General features: G+C 52.5%; 1 protein-coding gene across 1 annotated transcript; it reads left to right on the top strand.

Moving 5' to 3' along the window:
- Positions 1–3,539: 3,539 nt before the first annotated feature.
- Slc6a7 (solute carrier family 6 member 7) lies at positions 3,540–20,774 on the top strand. The gene is given in 15 exon segments (XM_051201192.1): positions 3,540–3,904; positions 8,592–8,775; positions 10,250–10,381; positions 10,490–10,724; positions 12,171–12,309; positions 13,444–13,578; positions 14,448–14,551; positions 14,674–14,798; positions 15,529–15,641; positions 15,712–15,843; positions 16,195–16,294; positions 16,448–16,548; positions 16,962–17,129; positions 19,469–19,723; positions 20,622–20,774. Coding segments are annotated over 15 exon segments (2,109 nt in total). The 5' UTR covers positions 3,540–3,871.
- Positions 20,775–21,998: the final 1,224 nt, after the last annotated feature.

The raw sequence follows: 21,998 nt of genomic DNA, 5'->3' as shown, positions 1-21,998 counted from the left end.
CTCTAGAAGACCTCTGCCCAACAGGCAGTAGGGCTGCAGTAGTCACTCACATGGGAGCTCAGGGGGTTGGGGGTTGGATCACCTGACCATTGGTATTTGAACTCCATGATAAGGAGACATTGCTTGTCTATGTTTACAAGCATGCTACAGTCTTCCTGTCACCTAAGGGCTGGGGATATAGCTGAGTTGGAAAAGATGCACTAAGACCTGGGTTCAGCCTTCAGAACTGTAAAAAACTGGGTCTGGTGGCACATGCCTGTAACCCCAGCACTTGCTCAGTGGAGGCAGGAAGATCAAAAAGTCAAGCTCATCCTTAGCTACATAGTAAGTTCAAGGCCAGCCTGGACTACCTGACACCCTGTCCAGATTTTTTTTTAAAAAAGTTCCAGGAGAGGTTGAGGTGCAGCAGTGACTAAGGAAAGAGACCTCCTCAGTTTGCATCAGGCCCTGCAACCACCCCAGAGATGGAGGTGTCCCAGCTCTCCTCTAGGGACAGCAGGTGCTGCTGTGTACAGGGAAGCTGTACATGTCCCTCTGCTGGGTGGCAGGACCGAGCTGCTGCTGGGGGTCTAGGATCCAATAGTAGACCTGGCTTGGGCTGGTCCTCGAAGGCACAAAACTTGGTCAAGAGCACCAGAAAATGAGAATAGAACATGGCAGCACCATTTTGTATAAGTTTCCTTGGATCCATAGATCCCTAGCTCCATGCTGAGAACCCTTGTCCAGTGAAAGAACTAAGCCACTATCAATTGCCAGAAGTACGTGTGAGCTATCAGGCCTCTGAAATGCTCTAGAGAGAGAGACTCCTGATTGGAAGCTCAGTGCCTTGGAAGAGGTGGGCTCCAGCAGCTGAGGGGTTGTGCATGCATAGCAGCAGAAGCTTGGAGGAGGTCTTTAATGAACTCCATGATAAGGAGACATTGCCTGTCTATGTTTACAAGCATGATACAGTCTTCCTGTCACCTAAGAGCATTCCACAGGAGGCCTGGGGATATAGCTGAGTTGGTAAAAATGCACTGGCCTTGGGATGGGGAGACACAGCCTGGCAGTCCACCAGAGTGGTCCTGGAGGGCAATCCCGGCCCACAAGCCTGTTCTAGAAGGACATCCTCCTCACTGCACCAGATGGACTGGCAGTCTGCAGCCTCGTTTTTCAGTCACCACTCCTGGTAGTGCAAAACACATGCTCTACGGTGGCAAAACCTGAACGTTTCAGCAAATTAAAAATGTTTATTTATATGCATTTAAAAATATCTCCCTATATAATAAAGGAAGTACATTTTCATCTCACACTCTCCTTAAATCAACACACATCTCCATTTCACTTCTGGCTTGTGGTGAGACCAGAAGACGTGCTGGAGAAGGAGAGGAAGGGGCTGGGAAGGAAGGGGAGAGGAAGAGCATTTAAGGAGTGATAGCATCCAAGCCCCCCCCATTGGGGACAGGGAATAATCAAGCATGTCTGGCCATTAAAACCTTGGTTGTTGCATGATTGCAAAGTTGGGGCTTCAGGGGATAGGATGAATGACTGGGCAACATCTGCCAGAAAATCTTAGTGCTTTTCTTTTTTTCCTGCCCAAGGCTGGTAACAGGGAGATGGTGGCAGAGAGATCGATGGACTCACATCCAATATTCCAAGTGTGGCTCTGCCCCAAGCTAATTAAGTGATTTATTTACTTATTTATTTATTTTGAGACTAGGCTTCTCTGTAGCTTTCGGAGCCTGTCCTGGTCTCTGTAGACCAGACAGACTGGCCTTGGACTCACAGAGATCCACCTGTCTCTGCCTCCTGAGTGCTAGGATTAAAGGCATGCACCACCACTGCTTGGCAACTGATTTTTGCAAGTCCTTCCCTCTCTAGGCCTCAGTTTCCCCATCTGGAAAGTATGGACCCAGCCCGCCTGCACAATGTGACTGTAACCCTCAGTGACTGTAACCAAAGCTCAGTGGTCATCATACTTGCTCAAGGAAGACTACGTTTCAGTCTTGTCCCTGTCCCCCAACCAGGTGCTGCTGTGCCGGGGCTGAAAGAGGCCAGTCTTCTGGGATCCAAAGTCAGATGCCTTACCCTAGCCCCTGTGGCCAAGGACCTCTGGACCTCCCAAAGGCCTGTTTTCCAGTGCCAAAGGGAGAGGAGGAGGCGGGAGGGGACCTGCATGAGCCTCCTTCCTGAGCCCCCAAGCCTCTGCTCCTCTCCAGGCAAGGCCATAGGCCCTCCATGCTTATTCCTAAAGCCCAGGGATTCTCTGAGATCTTGGACACATGACATCATTCCTCTGAAATTTTCCTCGTATACAATTTGACTTACACATACCAGCTTTCTGGGGCTGTGGGGAAGAATTAATAATTGAATATTGGACATGAGCATTCATCATGATAGAGCAGGGCTCAGGAAATGCCCTTTAACCATCTTGGCCTCCTGAGGCTCCTAGGGGCAGAGTACCTGGGGGAAACTCCTTCCTCCTAAATCAGGGAAGCCTTGACTGGCTGGACTCCAGTAGGAGTAGCTCAGAGATTGGGGAGGAGAGGTGAGCCCTCCACCTAGCCCAGCTCGGAACTCTGGGGCCCTCTCCTTAAACCCCAGAGGTCAGAGCAGACCCTATCCTGCACCTCCTGAAGGCCTCCCTCCCCCTGATGCAGACAGAAAGCATGTGGATGGTAAATGTCTAAAGGGGTACTTTTAACGGGCATGGATCTGACATGTCTGTTTTCCCACAGTGGTCCATCCCAGCAAACTAGTGCACTGGTTGCTCAGTTACTCCAGCTATCATTTCTCCATCCTAGTGGAAAGCTCAAAAGATGCCCAGGCACTCTGTGAGAGCTCAGCCAGATAGATACCAGCTGGCTGGTGGCCCTGGTCACAGATAAAAATGTGTGGCCCTGAGGCCAGAGTGCTGGTAGGCAGGAACTTGGTTTACCAGCTCATCACAAGCTACCATCAACATGGTGACACTTGCATGTTCCTCCTCCCCCAAAACTTGCACTTTCATCCCAAGAAAATGAGTAGGGCTGAAGGCTACTATGTCTGCGGGAAGTCTGTGAAGCCTGACTGTCTTATGTCACACACACTAACTGTGCAGCCCTGTTTAACTAACTTACCTGTCCTTTAGTTCCTCATCTGTGAAATGGAAGGGCTAACTAACACCTGCCTCTCACAGTTGAGAAAACTCTGTGGCCCAGGATCATTTTAAGGTACCGGATAAGTGCTGATAGGCTACTGGACAACTGCCGATGGCTGTGTGAGCAAGCAACAGTCAGAAACAGGCGTTAGTTGAGTGTGGATCGTGTGGCAGCTCCATGCCCGTTGTTTTCTGTTTGGCCTCCGTGAATTCCTTACACCTCAGTAAAGTGACATAAAGTAAAGAGATTACCCAGGAAGAAACTTAAGGTCATCAGCAATGAAGATGTGGTCGGGTGCTGGAATCCCATATATGAATATTAGTGTCCAGGAGCACTCTGCCTGCATCTCTCCTCGCCCAACTAATGAAAGGGAGGCCCAGAGAAGGCAGTCATTTGCCCAAGGTCACGCAGGAGACTGTAGCTGCGGCCGATGGTTTCTGTCACGCACCCCCTCCCCACCTGCTCGGGCCGCTCCAATCCGCATCTCTGCGTGCGGGGGCGCGCGCATCCCCCAGCTGCCTTCTGTCCGTCATTGGATCTGTCTGGGTGTCTCCCCAGCGTAGGGAGCCGAGGAGGGAGAGTCAGGGCGTTCGCAGCGCCCCACGCCCGCAGCGGCCTCACGGCAGCGCCTGCGCCCTCCCCAGCCCGTGCGCGGGAGCCGCGGGGGTAAAGGCGCGGCGGTAGGACCAGCGCTCGGCTCCCGCCTCGCTGGCTCTCTGCGCTCCTGCAAGCGCCAGCGCCAGCTCTCCAAGATGCAGAAGCTCCAGGGAGCTCACCTCCGCAAGGTAGGGCACGAGGGCGGAGCGCACCTGAGCTTGGCTGGGAGGATCGACAGGGCCAAAGGGATGACCCCCGCTGTTCAAGGCTAGAGAACCTCCTCCCAAGATGGATTACTGGGAGGGGCGGGATCACGATCTCCCCTGGTGGGTCCGGTTGTAGTGCTAGGGTCCAGATTCACTGTGTCCCGACCTGCAAACAGGTGTCTGCAGCCCCAGGGGGTGCGGATAGGTGGCTGGGGTCATATACGCCCCCCCTCTAGTACCCTATCTGTTCTTGGGCCTGACAAGGTGGGGGTGTTAAAAGCTAAAGGGGCTCTGCTGGGGCTGGGATCTCACCCTGGCTTCTCCTGGGCACTCTATACCCGAGGGCCTCTGTCCGCTTCCAGCGGACCCCCTTGAGTCCTAAGCACAGGGCCCTGAGGGCCAGGCCCCTCCCTTGTCCCTTTTTACTGCAGCCTTCCCTTTCCTTCTGAGACGCTCTCTCCCCACTGTGGAGACCCCTGGCAGTCCACGGTCAGGGCTGAAGGGAGGAAAGAACGGGAGGTGGGGTAGCAGTAGAGATGTCAGGTAGATCTCGATCTCCCCATCTGGCCAGGCTGGACCTCCCAATTGTTTGTGGGGGAGGGAGAGTCCTGAGGTTAAGTTTTCTGGCCATAAGCTTTAAAGTATCAGCCTTACTAGACAGGGAAAGGGAACTCCTGAGTACTGTTTCTGAAGCTGCCACTTGGTGGTGGCTGGTCAGGTCCATTCTCCAACCATCCATCTCCGCTGTGGAAAAAACAGCCCCTCACCCACTGGGCTGTGTGAGATGTAGAGATGCTATGAAGTGGAAGGGGCAGCTACACAGGAGAAGACTTCACAGGGACTGGCTACTGTTGTCACACCACACACACACACTCACATACACACACACACACAGATAGACACACATACACATAACCCCCACCACACACATACACATAACCCCCACCACACACACCCACATAACCCCCCCACACCACACCACACACACACACTCACATACACACACACACACACCCTATACCACACACACACACACAGATAGACACACATGCACATAACCCCCACCACACACATACACATAACCCACACACACACATACTCATACACATACACCCACACATACACACACCCACATAACCCCACACACACACTCACACACACATAACACACACACATAACACACACACATAACACACAAACACACACACACACCACACCACACACACACACAGATACACAGACACACATACACATAACCCCCACCACACACATACACATAATCCACACACACACATACTCATACACATACACCCACACACATACACACACACACACACCACACACACACACACACACACACTTTCATTCACCATTTCTGTCCTTATACTCACAGGCCTGGAAACACTGAGGTAGTTGGGTCCTTTTGGCTGGTGGGAGTCACTTCTTGAAGCCAGTTGTGGCCTCTTGGGTCCTATTGGGTTTTGACCTCGTTCCCCCTCTCTCTACTTTGCTGTCCCTTCCCACAAGAACCAGGGTGTCACAGCCACCCATGATAGAGGCAGCCATGTGGTAGGATGCTCTTGCTGCGTGCCCCATGGGAGGAGCATCTGCAGCCTCTCTTCTTTGAGTTACCCACTAGACTCCACTAGCCCATTTCATAGACACCACAACTGAGGCACAGGAGCAATTGCTTCCTTCATGACTTACCTGGAAGTAGGAGCCACCTAAAACAAGCAGAGCAATGCTGGTGTGCTCCCCACTCCAAAGTCTCAGACAGAAGAGGGCATGTATGAGCAAGACCAAGGGTCAGCAGAGCGGCATCTGGCAGGGCTGGGCTGGGCTGGGCTGGGGATCTAGTCTTAGGATGCTCTGCCCTTGACTTCTCGTTTGACCTTGGGCCCCTCCCTCTCCTCTCTGGAGCTCTGTTTCCTGCAGTGAAATGGGACCCAGGATGCCTTTTGTCTTTCCAAGAAGGTAAAAGATCCCCCTGCCCCACCCAGGCTTGGTGGTCTGCCTGGGAGTGGGGACCCATATGTGTTGGTCCCTAAAAGAGAGGGTGCAGGTGCATGTTCAAAAGTGTGTTCCTAAATGATCCAGAGTAGGGAACAGGAGCTCCCAACCAGGTGGGTATGGAAAGCCAGCCAGGTAGCTTCTGGCCCTGCCCCATTTACTTGGCTGCTGCTTCTGGATCAGCCCCAAAGCCTCCTGGGATTCACCTGATGGTGAGGCTAGGGCTCCATGTGAGTTCCTGATTGGCTCATCTTTGGGGGACCCCCATCCTCTGGCCCTGGAACAGGAGCAAGCTTCTTTCTGATTGGGGGAGGTGGGGGACGAGTTGGCAGCCTCCTGCTCTTAGAACTCTTGTCGCCATGGAAACAGATAGGATTGCTCTGTGAGTGTGGAAAGGGCAGTGTCTCTGAGGGGATCAGAAGAGCCTCATTACTGGGCCCTCCTGTCAGCTGGCCTGAAAGGGACAGGGTATCTCTGGGTAAGAGGTCTACCTTGCAACTTAGTGACAAGGGTCATATCAGATGCCTGCCACCAACTCTCTCTCGCAGTTCCTATAAAAGCCCTAGGGTCCCCAAAGGCTGGTTCTCACAACTAGAGAGGCCGCTTTAGGGGAGGGGAGGAGGAGAGAGCTTCACGAAGTCTGGGAGGTGCTGCCACCCTCACCACAGCATGTCCTAGGCCACAGCGGAAAACCTTCACTTCCAGTGATTATTTATCTCAGTTCTAAGCACCTTTTTCATTTTGTCTGTCACCATCACCCACACTCATGCCAGGCTGTCCCTGACACCATTGCCTAACCACAGACAAGACGGGTCACACTACTGTCACTGAACCAACCCAACACTGTAATTTTAGTGTAGCCACAGGATTCACTGCCCAGCCTGACATACAGCAGACATCCCCAGCTGTGTGATACTGTTCACCTCCACTCTCCAGCCAGGGACAGAAGCCAGGCCTGGTGCATGAAGACAGATGCTCTACCCCTGGGCCACACCCCGGCCCTCCTTCCATCTTCTTGATCCTAGGGACATTCATGTGGCCAGTACCTAGAGAAGCCTCCTCTGCCATTACCTATTTTGGGTGGAATGTATTTAGGAAGGAAGCTCATCTGGGTAGTAGCTTGGCTCTGAGTCCCTGAAGAGGCTCTTAGCTGGGTCCCAGTCACTGTGAGACTCTAACCAAGACCTCTAAGCAGAGGGCTCCCTGGTGCTGTCTAGACTCACACCTCTGAAGGTAACCAGCACTTGAGACCCTTTCCTTAAACAGAAACTAGGAATATTGCATTCTAGTCCCTATTGGAATGGCCTGGGCCCGTTAAATGAGCTGTCTGATCCTGCAAGTGTGCATTTGAGATTGTGTTAACCCAGTTTTTGACTGGAGAATTCTTCCATGGAATTCCTATGAGCGTCTCAAAGGATATGTTTCTGAAACAATAATCTGCCCAATCTCCACACTGTCTAAATGGGAAAACTGAGGCTCAGAAAACTATGGTATACTAGCACAGACCATGGACCAGAATCGGTGCCCTGGTTCCCAGGCCTTCCCAGGATAGAAAGCTGAGGGAAGGGGCTTTTCTCCTGTGCTATATACTATGGCTGGAGATTTTACTGATTGGCCTACTTATATCCCCTTCCTGGGAGTTGCTCTCTGAATTTTAGGTGGTTCTCCCGGTACCTCCAAGCTTCCTTCAGGTACCAAAGCCAGAGTAACTCACCAACAGGGCAACATGCATTCTTTGGGGTCAAGATTCCAAACGCCTGGATCTGACCTCCGCCTCTTAGTGCCAGCCACAGGGAGAGTGCTCAGGGGATCTCTCTGACCACAGTGAATCATGGGAGGAGACAGTCAGGACAGCTAGCCTCATTCTCTTCTCTACTTTCCTCTCCATTAATCATAGTTGGACTTTGATTTTCTGAGACAAAACATAAGAGGTTTCTTTCTGAGTGCTAGGCAAAACCCACAGTCCCTGCTAGGTTCTCTGAGCCACAGACAGAATTTGACTCCCTTCCTCAGGGGAGCCCATATTCTATCAAGTCCTCTGCTTCCTGTACCATGGTTACCCTGGTTTCTTCTCTGTCCCCCTGGAGCCCCTTTTCCTGAACACCCTCCAGTCTGCCTACCTGCCCTTGGGTATGCTTCACACTGTCCCAGTGCCCAGATGGAGATAACCTCCAAGTGGGTAAAGACAGTACCATTGGCATCATGAGTGCAGGATTACAGATATGGTTCTCCTAACAGCCAAGCAGGCAAAAGCCTTAGGTAGGTCATGACCCCTCCTGGAGCCTCGGTTTCCTCTTGCTTGGAATTGAGTGTGGACAAGCCGTTGACTCAGGTGATGAGAGTAGAATGTTTAGTGCTGTGATCACTGACACACAGTGACAGCCACAAAGATCATCACTGGCAGTGGTATTAAAATCGGATCATCCTTGGCCTGTTTCTGCTAGCCAAGGTGAGGGCCAGGCAGCTTCCTAAGGCCTGAGCCACCCTGCTAGTCCCTGAAGACCTCCAAGCTAGAGCCTCTTGAGTCCAGGTGAAACAGCTTGATTAGCTGAATTGATAGAGCTTTCCCACTCAGCCTTGTCCGATTCCACAGTCTTGGCTCGGGTTCCCAGTTCTACTCTGGCCTCACCCTCTCTGCATTGTTCTCTCTTGCTGGCAGCCTGTCACCCCAGACCTGCTGATGACTCCCAGTGACCAGGGTGATGTGGACTTGGATGTGGACTTCGCAGCAGACAGGGGCAACTGGACGGGCAAGCTGGACTTCTTGCTGTCCTGTATCGGCTACTGTGTGGGCTTGGGAAATGTCTGGCGGTTTCCCTACCGAGCCTACACCAATGGAGGCGGTATGGGCCTGGGGACCTCTTGGGAGCAGCTGGGGAGACAGGCCAAGGCTTGGGGGCTATAGGGTAACCTTTGAAGTGAACTTAGGATAGAAATGAGCTTGCTTTGCCTGCCCCTTTTAATCACCAAGCCCCTCCTCCCACCTTGCCATCCCCAGGATAATACCCAGGAGCTGCCTACCTGCCCACAGTGGGTGTAAAGTTTGGTACCCACTGTCACTACTCATAGACTTTGCATTGTCTCCTGTCCCCTTCCACACCTCCTCCAAGGCCCTGCCCCAACCACCATTCCCACTCTGGAATCTTCAGTATTCCCTTCTCTCCTGGATTTTTCCATTCAGATTGCAAGCACAAGATCTACGCTATTTTACAAGTAACTCTTTTTGTCCTTGATTCTCCATCAAGTTAACATTCTAAGTCTCATCAACAAAGGCTAGGGTTAAGTATCTCACCCACTAGGTCTTGGACTTGGTGTCTGCCTCATGCCCTGATAACAACCCTTCCAGGTAGGGACCTTAGAAATGCTGAGGTAGCTAGGACCTGGAGAGGCCAAGTTCTCTGTCCAAGGTCACATGTTGCAGATTCAACCTTCCAACTGTCTTCTCCAGAGCTCTTGCTGTATCTCCAACTCCCTCTCCCAAACTTGTTAAGAAGTGTGTGTTGGCAAAGAGAAATCCAGGTAACACTAGACTATGCAAAATTGTGAGCCCACCACCAGCCTCCAAGACCCCAGGAGTCTCCCCTGGCTCACTTCATGCTTCCCTATTCTGCGTGTTGACCCCACTTTTTCCTCAGACAGGCATCCCTCATCCATGAAGTTGGGGTGGGGAGCCCAGAGATAGACTCTTCTGGAATGACTCTGTTCTGGAGGGTTTAGCCATCCAGAGCCTCTTAGAAGATCATTCGAGTGAATCCATATAGAATTGTAAGGAAAGTGATCAGTGTGACTTGGGACATTTACCCACATCTTTTCAGGAGGGAGGGCAGAGGGCTAGCTGTGTGACTACAGCCCTACTGGAGCCAGCTGGTGGTAGGCAGCTGTCTGAAGGAGGTGGCTGTCTATGTGTGAAGAAAAGCGGGGGGTGGGTGGACGCCAGGCCCATGAAATCTCAGGTGTCAGCCAGACCATCTGAAGCAGCATTCATGAGGAAGGGACCAATGGAGCCGGATTCTGGAGGTGTAGAGCTGGCACTCTTTGGAAGATAACTCATTCATCCACTCTTCGTGTATTCACTCAGGCAGCAGGTGTTTCTGGAGTGTCTGCTCTGTGCCCAGCCGCTCCTGAGCTCTCTAGCTACAAAGTGTGTAAATACCCACTAGCTCCCCCAACCTCAGTGACCCTTGGGAGAAATGCTCCATCCACCTGTGGTGGATGGTGGTAGATGGTTGCTGTCAAGGGACAGCGGTGGCTCAGCCAGTATGGAGCCTTGGGGGCTGGTTCGCCTGAATCCCACCACCATCTGCTACCTCTCTGCAGGAGCCTTCCTTGTTCCCTACTTCCTCATGCTGGCCATCTGTGGCATTCCCCTCTTCTTTCTTGAACTCTCCTTGGGCCAGTTCTCCAGCCTGGGTCCCCTGGCTGTCTGGAAAATCAGCCCCCTCTTCAAAGGTAAGGCCACAGTGATTCTGGCTGTGCTGAGCCATCAGGGACCCTGGGAAGCAGTTTCCCTGCTCCCCAACTCTAGCAGGAAGGTGATGCTATCCCGCCCTGCCCCAGGTGCAGGTGCGGCCATGCTGCTCATCGTAGGCCTGGTGGCCATCTACTACAACATGATCATCGCCTATGTCCTCTTCTACCTCTTCGCCTCCCTCACCAGCGACCTGCCCTGGGAGCACTGTGGCAACTGGTGGAACACGGAGCACTGCCTGGAGCACAGAGGCCCCAAGGACGGCAATGAGGTCCTGCCCCTTAACCTCAGCGGTACCACCAGCCCCAGTGAGGAGTACTGGAGGTGAGCCTGACTGGGGTAGCCACTGAGGGTGGGCAGGAGGTGGGGTGCTGTGCTGGTCTGTGGGGGACAAAGGAGTTTGATCCTGGCTCCTTACCTAGCCAGCTACTTTTAGAACAGAACAACTGTGGTAAATAATTCAGAAGGTGGCCGTGCAGACTGGAGGACAGAGTGCATGGAAACTGTGGTCTAGCTCCAGTAAGTGTCCATTTATTGATGAGAGTGGTGTCTATTGTGAAAAGTGACATTTTAGAGTCTCGGTTTCTTCCACTGTCACAGTGGAGGTAATAACCATACTTGCTTCATAGGACATTATCCATTTAGTCGTTCACTCATGTGTTCATTTTTTTTGATAAGCATTTATTGAGCTATTGTGTCAGTTGGTAAAGCACTTAACATAGAGCAGGGGCCTTACGAAGTTAGAACTATCTCAGATTAGTGTAAGAGCAGGGTGAGGTAAAGGTTGCCTGGGAGACTTAAGCAAGGAAGGCAACATGGATAACGCCATCATCACTGCCAGGCACTCATGAGCCCTTGAAAGGTGGCTTTATAAGACATTGTGGCTCACTAGGCTATCCTAGCTGAGAAACAAGGGCCAGAGGTTTGCTCACTAACAGCGATGCTGACACTAAGGATTCCTGACTCTTGGTCTTGTTCCAGGATATTCTAGAGTTGCCCAGTCTCTGGATGAATAGCCCCTTCCTTCCCCTGCAAAGGGTTTCCCGATAGATTCATGTCTTGAAATGTTTCCTCTCCCAAATTGCTTGACTGTGCAGTCCACTTACTTCTAGGCCAGCCAGAGGGCCTGTATCTGCTAAAGTGGGACCTGTGAGTTTCAGTGTGCCATGCAAAACTTAAGAACTTGACATGGACACTGTGACTGCCAAGGGTCTCTGTGGCAATACCAAGGCTGATCACATTAGGTGAGGTATAGGCAGGGGGCAAATGGCTGATGGCACTCCCAAAAGGGGTAAGTGAAGGGAGTTTAATAAGAAGACTTTGTAGAGGGTCAAGGGACCCACATGGAAAGGTAAGGCACTAAAACTAGCACTAGAGAGAGCTGCTACCATGAAGAACCAAGGGGCAAAGGGGGGGGGGACTGTGGGCTTTGGAGCCTCGGAAGTGGGACTACCCAATATGAACCATGGCTCAGAGGAGCACAGCCATGGCCAAGCTCCTGAATGGAGTGCATGTGGCTATGTAAATATATACACATGTGTGCGTAGGTGTGCAAATACCAGATCCATCAAGCCTACACCTGCTATTTGCTTCCCAAAGGAGGTGGGGAGAGGTAGAGGCAAGCTGGACTCAGCCAGTCTGAGAAAAAATGGGAGGGATTTGCAAACATCACATTGTGTGTGTGTGGGGGGGGCTGGACATGGCTTTTTTCCTGGTACGATGGGGTGTGGCAGGGTGAACAGAGGATTCTCGGATTGTTGTCTTCCGCAGCCGCTATGTCCTGCACATTCAGGGCAGCCAGGGCATCGGCCAACCTGGGGAGATTCGCTGGAACCTCTGTCTCTGCCTGCTGCTGGCCTGGGTCATTGTGTTCCTCTGTATCCTCAAGGGGGTGAAGTCCTCGGGAAAGGTAAGACTTAGGGGGCTGGGTGCCAAAACTCAGGGGCTGGAAAGGAAGTAGGGTGCTGGCCAAGGCTGAGAAGATGATAAGATTCACCCAGTGAGGGGAAGAGAAGAACCTGGAAGGGCTCTGCCTGAAGGGGGACGTGGAGGTTAATAGGGACACTGGGCCTCCCTGCTTCTCTTGGCTAGGTGCCTGCGTTGGGCAACATCCATAGGTTATTCAAGTTGGCATCCTTGCCCAGAGCTTGGCACTTTGCAGAGATTCAGTGAGGGTTTGTGGAATGCTTGTTGGATGGTGTATAGATCAGATCTCTTGGAGTGCAAGTGATGTGTACCCAGATGTTACACTAACTGGAAAGCAGCCCCATCCACCCCAGGTGGGAGACAACTTTAGCATGAGTAGGTTCGGGGTTCCATGGCTGTTACCACAGCCTGCGCCTCTGACCTCCTCTCTCCCATTCAAGTCTTCCTCCCCAGTCTGTAGATCTCATAGAACTTACCTTATTGTATAAGGAAGGCAAGCTGTGTACCCACCCCACACTCGATCTCTGTGGCAGGAAAGGATTGTCTGTTTGGCGTGGCCTGTTCATGAGCCCACCACTGCAGCTGGACATGAAGTGAATCCCAAATAGGGAAAATTGGACTCCTATTAGCAGGTGAAGGCAAACTAGATATGAGGAGGGACCAGTGCACCACAGATGATGGGCAGAGAGAAAGGCAGTAGGCCGTTGTCAAAGGCCATAAAAGCACGAGGACATCACTATGCAATGCAGGGTAAAAAGTGTTAGAAAGGAGGGACCGCCATGGTCACCGTCCAGGCAGAAGATGAGATGGAGAGAGAAGTGGCTGAGGGGATGCTCAGGAAGTTGGGTGTGGCACAGGCTAGGCACAGGAGGGAGAGACTGGCCACCAATAATGCTAGTCTGTACCAGGGGAAGATTTAGGAATGGGACTGGGGTAGCCTTGGAAGCAGGGTAGCAGCACTGGGCTAGTGTTGGAGAGAGTGGGAGACATATCCAGAATGGTGGCTGTTCCTGACTCAGGACCACCAAAAGTTGAGGAGGTGGGTATCTGGGATGAGGATTTGGGCAGGCTGAGCTGTGTGGAGGGTCCTCTGTCACGCTAATCTGCTCTCCCCCAGGTGGTGTACTTCACGGCCACCTTCCCCTACCTCATCCTGCTCATGCTGTTAATCCGTGGAGTGACCCTCCCCGGGGCCTGGAAGGGCATCCAGTTCTATCTCACTCCCCAGTTTCACCACCTGTTGTCTTCCAAGGTGAGCAGGGAGCATGAAAGGAGAGGGGGGCAGGGGCGTGACTCCCGGGGGGGGGGCGGGGAGCCTCCAGGAGCAGCACTGTACCAGCCCTTCCTGTGCATCCTCGTTTATTCCTTAAAATCCTATGACGCCGTTATTATCTTCTCCATCTCTCTCTCTCTCTCTCTCTCTCTCTCTCTCTCTCTCTCTCTCTCACACACACACACACACACACACACACACACACACAGAAGCTTGCAAGAATTAGTGATGGATATAAGGTCTTATGACTGAGGTCCCATTCACATCTGTCTGGCTCCAAAGCCCAGGGGGCACTTTGTACCAGTGATGATCACAACATGGTCCTGGCAGTTGACACTCTTGGTCATTGGTGATACCTGACATTTTTATAATGATTTGACTCTCGCTGTACCTCCCTGTGAGGTAGGCACCATTCTAGGTCCTTCACCTCAGACAAAGGACCTGGCGTGCAGAGAGGTAGCAGTACTCATCCAGGATGTACAGTTAGAAAGTGGTAAAGATGGGTCCCAGTTCAGATCCCTCTGACTCCAGGCAGGGGGTAAAGTGGTTACATGGGCCTATGTTCAACTCCAATCTGCTGCTAACTCTGCATTAGTCACACCTTCCTTCAAGACTGGACCAGGCTTAGAGACCATCTACTAGACCCTGGGTGGTAAACTGAGTCCCAGAAAAGAGGGAAGGACTTCCCCACATCCTGCATCGTAAGTGCTGGGTCTGGGCCTGCTCCTGGCTCTCATTTGTGGCCCTGACTGTTCCTCATTCCTTGCTGAACCTATTTCTCATCCTCGCCCATCCTTCTCCTCTCCTGGGCCCTCCCTGCCTTCCCTGTCCCTCTTTCCTTGGCACAGGTGTGGATTGAAGCTGCTCTTCAGATATTTTACTCCCTGGGAGTGGGTTTTGGGGGCCTCCTCACCTTTGCCTCCTACAACACATTCCACCAGAACATCTACAGGTCAGTGCCTGCACGCTTCCCGGTGCCAGGGGCCAAACTCAGGAGGACAGTTGCCCACGAGGCTCTCTCGGGTTGAGGTTGTGGCCAGCTCACCCTGGCTTGGGTTTGGACTCTCCTGGCAGAGATACCTTCATTGTCACTGTGGGCAATGCCATCACCAGTATCCTGGCTGGCTTCGCTATTTTCTCGGTGCTGGGCTACATGTCTCAGGAGCTGGGTGTGCCTGTGGACCAAGTGGCCAAAGCAGGTAGGTGGGGGCAGCATCTGAAGGTTTGGTTGGGTGAGAGGTAGCTGGGCCACAGGTCATGCTATCAAGACTAGACAGACGGGCAAGATATGGTATAGCTCTCTGTGTGTGTGTGTGTGTGTGTGTGCGTGCGCGCATACACGTGCACTTGTGTGTGGGGACATCTGTGTGTAAATGCATGTGTGTGCAAGAGTGTGCAACAACAATCTGCTGGAGACAAAAGAGTTTCTGTACGAGGCTGCCTTCTCTTTCAGGCCTTGTTTGTCCAAACAAGTCACATCTGGGTTGAGATGTACGTGTGAAAGTGCAAACAGATCACATCCTGGGTTGAGATGTGCATGTGAAAGTGAATCTTAGGTGCCAGTGGCCTGTGAGTCAGTGTGTCTTGTGTCTGGATGAGTGTAAGTATGTGTGCTGGTGGGCTTCTCTGTATAAATGAGTGTGTGCAGACCTGTGTTCTGACTAGGCGGGACATTTGGTCCCTGTGTATATTTGTGCGTGATTGCTAATTCATATTCAATAGTCCCGAACTGAGCACCCGCAGCGCGCCACCCTCAGTCCTGGAAACTAAGAAAGTGATGGATGTTAGAGTCTGGTTAGTGCTTGTCTCTGGGCTTGGGTGTGGTAGGTGAGAATGTGCCCACATGGACACAAGATACCCTATGTGTTTGAATGCATATGGGGCATGCTGTGTACCCCAGGCTGCTGACCCTGCGTGCCCTGGGCCCAGGCCCTGGTCTGGCCTTTGTTGTCTACCCACAGGCCATGACTATGCTGCCCCTGTCACCTTTCTGGTCCTTCCTCTTCTTCTTCATGCTCCTGACTCTTGGCTTGGATAGCCAGGTGAGCCTTGCCCGTGGGAGTGGCCGCTGGTATGTGTGGAGTAGAACTCTGATCTCAATGCCCCTTGCAGTTTGCCTTTCTAGAGACCATAGTGACTGCAGTGACAGACGAATTCCCCTACTACCTGCGGCCCAAGAAGGCAGTGTTCTCTGGCCTCATCTGTGTAGCAATGTACCTGATGGGGCTGATCCTCACCACCGATGTGAGTGGCCTGCAGGGGGCGCACAAGCTCGGGAGCTGGGCAGGGGCTGTGTTTGCAGCAGTAGTTGCTTTCGTCCCACAGGGCTTTGTTTCCTGTGGCAGGCACCCTGGTCTGTGGTTTAATTCCGGCTCTCGAGTAAACGTGAAAGACCTGGGTTTAAACCTCACCCCTCCACTTGCTGAGTGACTCCAGACAAGTGAATTTCCCTCTCTGAACCCATTTTTCCTCGTCCATAAATGGATCGTTAGGAGATCTGGCACTCTAGTTGCTTCCCACTCACCTCCTGGAAGGAGATGGGCTGCAGCTGAGGAGACCGAGGCTGGAGGTCCAGTGCTGTGCTTTGTATTCTAGGGGGGTATGTACTGGCTGGTCCTTCTGGATGACTACAGCGCCAGCTTCGGACTCATGGTGGTGGTGATCACCACGTGCCTCGCTGTCACCCGGGTATACGGTGAGAAGGGCTGGGAGAGGCAGGCTGACACTCCTCAGGGTGAGAGAACAGGGTGGGGCCCTGTGCTAGCGGCCAGACAGGGAAACAGGCATGGAGGGGTCACAGGCACCAGAGGGACCTATCATGGGGACACTCCTTCTCCCCCCCATGCAGGCACCCAGAGGTTCTGTCGAGACATCCACATGATGCTGGGCTTCAAGCCAGGCCTCTACTTCAGGGCCTGCTGGCTGTTTCTGTCCCCAGCCACACTCCTGGTAACCAGGGCTGGGAGGGAAGGTGGTTGGCTGGGGCCCCAAGGCCAAGTGCAGGTCCCTCTGCATTTAGTCCAGCTGGGTCGCCCTAGCTGTGGGATAGGCATGAGGACCTCGCCTACACATCCCCCTCCAAGCCCCAGTTTTCTGAGCTGTGCTATTCTGACAAGTGGATGGGGCTTTCCTAATTCTTGGGGCCTTGGGAGGGGGCCTCAGTACTGTTTTGCTTGCCATAGGGTGGGAGCAACTAGGAGAGACGCTGCCTCAGGATTTAGGGTGTGTCAGACCTGGGCTGTCACAAACCTTCATATTAAGTCAGCTTGGGGATGGGTCCCAGCTAGGCTCTCTCAGACCCAGCCGTGCTGTACTCTGGGTCCCACTCAAGGCCCAGTGATGCTGGAGTCTCCGCTCTGCAGGCCTTGCTGGTGTACAGCATCGTCAAGTACCAGCCCTCGGAGTACGGCAGCTATCGCTTCCCTGCTTGGGCCGAGCTGCTAGGCATCCTGATGGGCCTGCTCTCCTGCCTCATGATCCCAGCTGGCATGCTGGTGGCTGTGCTTCGAGAGGAGGGCTCACTCTGGGAGGTGAGTCTGCCTCTCCTGCCTACCTACAGGTAGGCAGGAACCCTGTGGCCCAGCCCTCGGTGTAAAAAAACAAAACAAAAACAAAAACAAAATCACCTGCACCAACATCCATAGCCTGGCAGGATTCTTGTAGTCTGCAGAGGCCCATGTGTTCTAGATTCACTTGGGGCTGGGATCATGATCTTCTGAATCTCTGGTCATGTAGGGCATTGGTGTTAGAATTGGAGAGAATGAATCCAAAGACCACTGGTGATAGTGTAGGGGTCAGGACTTGAACTTGGAAACCACAGCCAGTGAGGGACCCCAGAAAGTAGGCTATCCCCTTTGTCCTGCATTCAGGATTCCTGCTGGGTCTATAGGTAGCAAGGATAGAATTATAAGATATGTTATATTATAAAATTATAATATAGACTATATTAAAGAGAGCATTTGGCACAGGAGCCAACAGGCCTTGAAAGAGACAGATAGCAACCCAGTGTGGACCAGCAGACATGATGTTTGACCACAAGGTGATCCTGCCCATCTCTGAGTCTGGGGCATCCTGGCCATTATGAGTCTGGAGTCCTCCAATGGTCAGAGACCATTGTGTGAGTGAATGGAGCTCAAGTGAGTCTGATAGGGGTCAGACAGAGCCTGGGGACCCACCCTATACAGGCACATACCTATCAGAAGGTTCTGCAGTCAGCCAGCCTTGGCTCTTGACCTATCAGAAGGTGCTGGGGTCAGCCAGCCTTGGGTCCTGAGAACTGACTGTTGAGAATTTAGGAACGTTGTGATCCCATTGTTAAGCTAGCGCTAGCCAGAAATGGGCAATGGCAGGAAATAAGCTATAAAGCAGTCTTCTGCCCTCCTGCAGGCCTGTGCCCTAGCTCACTGCTGCCACATGCCTGCCCCATGCAGTCACGCTCTCTCTCTCTTTTGGGAAAGCCTATCTGGTACTCTCTGAAGTCCAGCCAATGCTATGCTTCCAACCACTATATGGCTTGGGGCTAAGCTCTTCCCTGAACTTAGAGCCATCCTGTGCCTCTCAGAGAACTGCCAGCCACCCCTTGCTTGAGAGAGCCGGGTGTGTGCAGAGAACAGCAGAATGGGTCAGCCTGGAGCCAGGGAAGTCAGTGCTTGGGTTTATGGGATCTGTGGCTAGACACAGGAGCAACCTCTCATGATCAGGGCTCTTCCTCCCACTGATTGGGTTGGAGTTGCAGCAGCCCTAATGGCCTTACTCCAGTTGTCCCTCTAGCCTTGGTTTCTCCACTAGGACAGGAACACTTGCCTATAAGGTTGCTTTGAGGAGAAGAGGAGCCAGTTAGACTAAGGGTCAGAAAAGCAGAGCTGTAGGGGCTGGAGACATGGCTCAGTGGTTAAGAGCACTCACTTGATTTTGCAAAGGATTCTAGTTCAATTCCCACATCAGGTAACTCACAACTGTCTGTAGTTCCAACTCCAATAGATCTGACACTTTATTCTGGTCTCCATAAACACCTGCACTGACATCTACATACCCACACACAGACACCCACACACACATACATGTCACACACACACACACACACACACACACACACACACACCACCATGACCAAGAGAGAGTTGGTGTGGAAAGGGTTTATTTGGTTTGTGTTAAGTTGACAGCAACCAATTGGTACAAGAAGGTAGGCAGGGGAGGGCACAGAGAGCATGGCAAACATTCAGATTCCATTCCAAGAAAGGAGAGACTTTTGGCAAGCTTATGAGGAGCTGGCTCTGACAATTCAAGAAATGCCACCACCTTGGTGCTAGACCAAGAGCTTTGCACACTCTGTGCCCTGGGAGCCTGTACCCAGTGGGTTTCTTCAGTTGTCAGTGGCCTCCATTTTCTCAGGGCACAGGGCTCTTCCTCTGGCAGGATGGGCAGAGGGCCCTGGAAATGTGGCTAAGGATGAACAGTCTCTAGAATTATAGGCTTAGTCAGCTCCTTCCTTCCTGGACATGATGCTGAGAAGTGTCCAGGGAGGCCACCTCAGCCCTGCCTGTTCTGGCTGCTACGTCTTTCATAAAAGCCCCCAGCAAATCTGAATTTGGCTTTCAGCAGAAGAGTGCTGGAGTGGACTCCTGAGTTTATGCTTAGATGCTTGTCAAGGTGTGTGTGCGTCTTGTCTCATGGCCTTGGAAGCCACGTTATTCCCAGCATCAACTAGTTATATCCCCTTTACAATGTCCCTGTGTGGAGTTTTACAGATGGCTCCTCGAGGACACCAGTCCAGAAGTGGCAGAGCAGGTTCCCACTGGGCATAGGCAAGTTTTGTTGGGTGCCTGGCCATGGAAAACACTCAACACCCATTATCATTGCTCTGCCACAGCGGCTTCAGCAAGCCAGCCGGCCAGCTATAGACTGGGGCCCATCACTGGAAGAGAACCGGACCGGCATGTATGTGGCCACACTGGCTGGGAGCCAGTCACCAAAGCCACTGATGGTACACATGCGCAAATATGGAGGCATCACCAGCTTCGAGAATACGGCTATTGAGGTGGACCGCGAGATTGCAGAGGAAGAGGAAGAGTCCATGATGTGAGATTGGAGACAACCAAACAGGAGGGATGGCCAGGGCCTCACAGTCCCTTCCTTGGGGCCTTCAGGGGACAGCTCTGCCTATTGGGATTCTGAAAGGCAGTTGGGAGTTGCTATAGCAATGCCAGTCCCCAGTATAAGTCCCTCTTTGTGGCTTCTGCCTCTCCTGGGTCCTCTATCTAGATGAACACACACACACACACACACACACACACACACACACACACACAATATGTAGTCCATTCTAAGCTGAAATGATCCGGCTCAGCCCTCACTTTACAGAGGGATGTGTTGAAGCCAGGGAGGGGAGAGCTGGGCCAAGGTCACATGGCCAAGAGGACTTGTTCCCAAGCTACCAGTCAGCCAACTCCCTTTCTCTTGTGGCAGTGGGCACCATATTTAATATCTTTGTTCAGACATTTTGACAAGACATATTTCCATACAAACCAACTTTAAACCTGGGGTTTCAGGTAGTGAGAAGCCTGGAGGGTTCCAAGGCCCAGACATAGTTATTAGCATATGAATTGGACAGAAAACTCCCTGTGGGCTCCTGTGTTAAGGCCAAGTTTCCCAGAAGAGGTGGGAACTAGGGGTCTGAGCAATGTGAAGGACTGCAAAACAGACAGAAGGGGGTGCTTTGGGGTCAGAACCTGAGCCTGCCAGAGCAGAAACAGAGAATGGCTGGGGATGGTGATGCTCACAGCTTATGAGAGGGAGCGAGGAACAGCAGGAAGGGGGATCCAGAAAGGCAGGGTGGGAGGGGGCTTGCATGGCACCACGTATCACTTTTAGGTCTGTTTAGGGTGGATTAGGGACAGGTATAGGAATGGGAGGCTTCTGAAGGACAGGTGAGAGGTCCTAATGGCTAGAGTTAGGCACTAGGGTGGGAGTAGATAGGCAGAGCCCACCCTTCACCATGTGGATGTTGTGCCTTGGGCTGGCAGGAGGGCCAAGGAGTACCTGCCATGGAGGTAGGAGTGAAGGCTCCAGTTAGAATCCTTTTCCCTGTTCCTGTGGCTTCTGATGACAACGACAACCAAGACTCAGAGATGGTCCATATACGACATGAGTCTGATGCTGCAGGGCTCCTGACATGAGGGCAGCCTCTATCCCTAAGAGATGGCATTCAGGTGTGGCTACCAGGTGTCCTGCCATTGCATTTCCCGGCAGAGCAGGGCACTTTGGTGCAGCATAGTGAACGTCCTCTGTGCCCACCTCATTCTGGCATCTCCTCAGCCCGTTTGTGTTCTGCTGGCTGATTGTCAATAAATACCAAGTGAGGTCACCCTCCTTCCCTGACTCTTTGCTACTGAGGACAGTGGGCATCACAGAGCATATGCCAGCTCCCACTGGACAGAGGAGGGGCCCAAGGCTGGCCACTTGCTTCTTTCAACTCTGACTTCTGGAGTTTGCTTTGTAATGCCTCTGGGTAAATGCTATTCTCAGTCTCCCATTATATGTAAAGAGAAATGGAGCCCAGAGGGGAGAGACCTGCCCAAAGCGGGGAGAGTAGCAGGCCATGGCAGCATCCCTTCAAGTGAGGCTGGTGCTGGTGGACTAGTCCTGGGCTTCAGCAGAAGAATCTCCTGGTGTTCTCAGCTCCTTCCGGGAGGCAGGGCCTCAGCACATGAAAGAGCCCCAAGCCTTTCTAATGCAGACCCGGGTGTCTGTAAGGCTTTGATGGGGAAGAAAGGAAGGTGGCTGTTGTTGAGTATTAATACATTTCCCCTTACAAAGAGCCAGGTCCACCCACCCTTTGTTGATCCTCCACGTGGGCAAAGGGTGATGTAGGATGTTTCCCAAGGCAGGCTCCTCTTACCACACCAGGTACAGCCTCTACTTTCTGGCAGGGCCCTGACCTGCAGCTTTTTTGCCACATCCATATGGGCATTGACTCACTCTGCTCACGTGGGGCCATGGTTTTAAGGGCCTTGCCTTGGGCTCCTAGTCATGGCTGCATCTGGTGTCCAAGGCATAAGACTGGAAGATCTTGATGCTGAGACCCCCCACTTCTCCCAAATTGTGGGATGGAATGGTGGGAGGGTTGTGGGGTATTGGTTACCTTAGCAGGTTCTTAATAGGCCCCACCCACCCCTGCTGCCCTCTACCAGCCCAGCAAATTCATCTCTGCCTGTGCCCACACAGACCCAGGCTATCCTCTGCTTAGACCATGCCTGCACCCTGATACTGTGCCATCCGAATCCTGGCCAACCTCCTACACGAGCTGTTCTCAGCTCCCAGCCACATTTGACTCCTGAGTCTGACTCAGCCCCACATCTGGTGAGTCCAGACAGCCAAGCCTTTACATCTGTGGCACCCGT

Source organism: Phodopus roborovskii, unplaced genomic scaffold, assembly GCF_943737965.1.
Source record: "Phodopus roborovskii unplaced genomic scaffold, PHOROB, whole genome shotgun sequence".
Classification (NCBI taxonomy): domain Eukaryota; kingdom Metazoa; phylum Chordata; class Mammalia; order Rodentia; family Cricetidae; genus Phodopus; species Phodopus roborovskii.
Note: the sequence above shows the minus strand (reverse complement) of the source record. Positions and strands in the feature narration are given on the sequence as shown.